We start from the raw sequence: 3307 nt of genomic DNA on the forward strand, positions 1-3307 counted from the left end.
ACAGGTGAGAAGGCCCGGGCCAGGTGACATCACCTGCGCGAGGCCCGTCGCCGGGCTGAGGACGGCTCCAGGGAAAGGCGTCTGGTCCCGAGGACTGCAGAGGCTTTGAAGGGCGTGCAGCTGGCCGGGGAGGGCTGGTTCCGGTCCTGGGTCCGCCCGGCGCTTGGGCGCCTTTGGACAGCCGGCCTCAAATAACTGAGCCCCGGCTCCTCGTCTTCCCTCGTGGGGTCCTCGTAAGGACGCGATGGCAGTGCGTGTGACGTCCATCCCTCCCCCCCCACCCTGTACCTGGCATCACAGCAGCCGCCGGGTGCGGTGGCTCACGCCTGTCATCCCAGCACTTTGGGAGGCCCAGGTGAGAGGACTGTCTGAGCCCAGGGCTTTGTGACCGGCCTGGGCAGCTTGGCCAGGCCGTGACTCTACAATAAATCAATAATTTGACGGGGCTCGGTGGCTCAGACTGTCATCCCGGCACTTTGGGAGGCCGAGGCGAGAGGATTGTCTGAGCCCAGGGGTTCGAGACCAGCCTGGGCAACTTGACTCTACAATAAGTCAAAAAATTTGGCTCAGACTGTCATCCTGGCATTTTGGGAGGCCAGGGCGAGCAGATGGCCTGAGCCTGTGGGTTCAAGACTAGCCCGGGCAACTTGGAGAGACCTCGTCTCGACAATAAATCAAATAATTGGCTGGGTGTGGTAGCACACGCCTGTAGTTCTGTTTGAGAAGGCTGAGGCGGAAGGATTGCCGGAGCCCAGCAGGTCGAAGCTGGGGTGGCTGTGAGCATGCCCCTGCACTCCTGCCTGGGCAACAGAGTGAGACTCCAACGACTCAAAAAAAAAAATTAGCCGGGTGTGGTGGTGCACGCCTACAGTTCCAGCTTACTTGGAAGGTTGAGGTGGAAGGATCTTCGGAGCCCAGCAGACCGAGGCTGCAGTGGCCGTGAGCAACCCCAGCCTGGGCAACTGAGTGAGACTCTGACTCAAAAAAAAAGAATAAATAACTGAGTCATAGCTCTTCATCTTCCCTTGTGGGGTCCTTGTAAGGACAAGATGGCAGTGCATGTGACACTCGCCCTACCCCCCTCACCCATCTCCCCTCCCCTGCGTGGCACAACGTTAGCTCTCAGTGCATGCTGGTAGTGACTGGGGTATTATTTTCAGTCGGATTTGGGGAAGATGAAGGGGCAGGGGAGGCAGCGAGGATGGCTCGAAAAGGTTTCTTAGGGCTGGGCTCTGGCTCAGCCTGTCCTCCCAGCACTTTGGGAGGCCGAGGTGAGTGCATTGCCTGAACCCGTGGGTTCGTGACCCGCCTGGGCAACTTGGCGAGACCGTGTCTCTACAGTAAAAAAAAAAAAAAATTAGCCGCGTGTGGTAGCACGTGCCTGTAGTTCCAGCTCCTTGGAAGGCTGAGGCAGAAGGATCGCCGGAGCCCAGCGGGTCGAGGCTGCGGTGGCCGGGAGCAGCCACTGCACTCCAGTGTGGGCGAGAGAGTGAGACTCCAACTCAGAAAAACAAAAAACAAAACAAAAGTTTTCTTAGGAAGGGAGATAGAAATTGGGGTCCCCAGGAACTCCCGGAATCTTAGCACAGCTGAGCTGGGGCAAGGTTGCAGGGCACAGGAAGGGCTTCTGGGCCTCGGACAGCGAGGAGGCGTGAGCAGAAGTCACGATGGCCCGGCGACCTGGGGTCGAGGCTCGGGCTGCAGACTCGGTCGGGCACGCTCCCCCACCTCCCTGCTCTCTGTCCCCAGATGCGCTGCCTGACCACGCCCATGTTGCTGCGGGCCCTGGCCCAGGCTGCGCGCACAGGTAGGACCCAGGGAGCCTTGCTGGGGTGGGGGAGCCCCATCTCTGGAGGTGAGGACTCAGCCGCACTGTCTCCTCTCCCCTTGCAGGACATCCCAGCGTCCGAAGCCTCCATGGCAGCGCAGTGGCTGCCACCTACAGTGAGTCCCCGTGGCTTCCAGCCTCAGTCTGTCCTGCTTGTGCTCCTGCTGGAGATAGGGAGTGGGTGGGAACCTGGATTCTAGCCTGGCTAGATTCTAGCCCCCTGTAAGCCTCAGTTTCCCTTCTTAAAATGAGTTGGATAGTGGAAGCAACTGTGATTCTTTGGGCAGAATCCGTCACCGCAGGGCCAGGCGGTGTGATCTCAGAGCCCCCTGGGTGCGGCGGGGAGGGAGTTGCTGGGACAAGCCTGGGGCCTTGCCTCTTGGCCAGTCCTTACCCACGCCCCTCAAGGCCTCCCTCAAGCCCTCCTGGAGGGGCCCCTGGGCACGATGGCCACCGCGGCACGGGGGAAACGGGCGAGGACGGGCCCAGGCCGCAGGCAGCCGTTCAGGGAAAGGCCTGGGGAGCGGGCAGGCCCCAGGAGCCCAGCCGCTGTGCCTGAGGTGAGGCCCGGCCCATTGACCCACGCCCGGTCCTTAGAGGGTGCACCGGGCCCCCGCCACGGCCCCTGCCCCCCTCCCCGCAGAGTATGTGAACATGCAGGAGCCGGAGATGGACATGAGGTCGGTGACCGACCGGGCGGCCCGGACGCTGCTGTGGACCGAGCTCTTCCGAGGTGGGTCCTGGGGGGAGGGGCCGGGGTGGGCACGGGTGTGTCGGGAGGGGTGCCCCCGCCCACCTCACCCGTGCGGCCCGCAGGCCTGGGCATGACCCTGAGCTACCTGTTCCGGGAGCCGGCCACCATCAACTACCCGTTTGAGAAGGGCCCGCTGAGCCCGCGTTTCCGCGGGGAGCACGCGCTGCGCCGATACCCGTCCGGGGAGGAGCGCTGCATCGCCTGCAAGCTCTGCGAGGCCATCTGCCCCGCCCAGGTGAGCCGCCCTCGGGCCGGAGGAGACTGCCCAGGAAAGCCCCTTCCCTCTCAGAGCCACTTCCCCTGTGAACGGGTTGCCAGAGCACCCTGAGTCAGTGCGTCGGGCGTGTGACACATATCCGTCCCCTCTTGGGGCCTGGCAGGGGCGTGGAACCCTGGCCCACGAGCTACACGAGGTCCCTGGGGCTGTCCGCCCCTCTGGCCGCAGCGGCGGTCTCGGGAGCCCAGCCCGTGCGCCCGTCGCAGGCTGGACACGAGGACACCACGCCGCGGCTGAGACCCTCGGCCCCGACTGCCGCTCCCTGGAGGCCCAGCTTGTGGTTCTCTTGGGTCTCAGACTGGCCGGAGCCGGGCCTGTTAGTGCAGAGCAAGGAGAGGCCACCCAAGCTCCAGCCTCCCGGCATGCCTGGCCCTTCCTCGTCCACCTGACAGCCCCTCCCGGGGTTCTGGGACTCAGGCAGCACCTGGCCGGGCCCTCCGGGCCACGG

At 63.9% G+C, this 3307-nt stretch overlaps 1 protein-coding gene across 1 annotated transcript; it reads left to right on the plus strand.

Moving 5' to 3' along the window:
- The first annotated feature begins 278 nt into the window (after positions 1–278).
- LOC103271841 (NADH dehydrogenase [ubiquinone] iron-sulfur protein 8, mitochondrial-like) lies at positions 279–2910 on the plus strand. The gene is made up of 5 exons (XM_008069338.1): positions 279–355; positions 1750–1807; positions 1894–1944; positions 2472–2561; positions 2645–2910. The coding sequence occupies exons 2-5, from the start codon at positions 1750–1752 to the stop codon at positions 2908–2910; spliced, it is 465 nt and encodes a 154-aa protein (XP_008067529.1). The 5' UTR covers positions 279–355.
- The last annotated feature ends 397 nt before the right edge of the window (positions 2911–3307 follow it).

Source organism: Carlito syrichta, unplaced genomic scaffold, assembly GCF_000164805.1.
Source record: "Carlito syrichta isolate Samal-C Ts95f unplaced genomic scaffold, Tarsius_syrichta-2.0.1 Scaffold109890, whole genome shotgun sequence".
NCBI classification, from domain to species: Eukaryota; Metazoa; Chordata; class Mammalia; order Primates; family Tarsiidae; genus Carlito; species Carlito syrichta.

Bases quoted from the DNA above. Each gene is read 5' to 3' on its own strand.
- LOC103271841 (XM_008069338.1), top strand. From the start codon at position 1,750: ATGCGCTGCCTGACCACGCCCATGTTGCTGCGGGCCCTGGCCCAGGCT. The intron at 1,945-2,471 runs GTGAGTCCCCGT...CCCTCCCCGCAG, and splicing joins CGCAGTGGCTGCCACCTACA to AGTATGTGAACATGCAGGAG. The intron at 2,562-2,644 runs GTGGGTCCTGGG...TGCGGCCCGCAG, and splicing joins GTGGACCGAGCTCTTCCGAG to GCCTGGGCATGACCCTGAGC.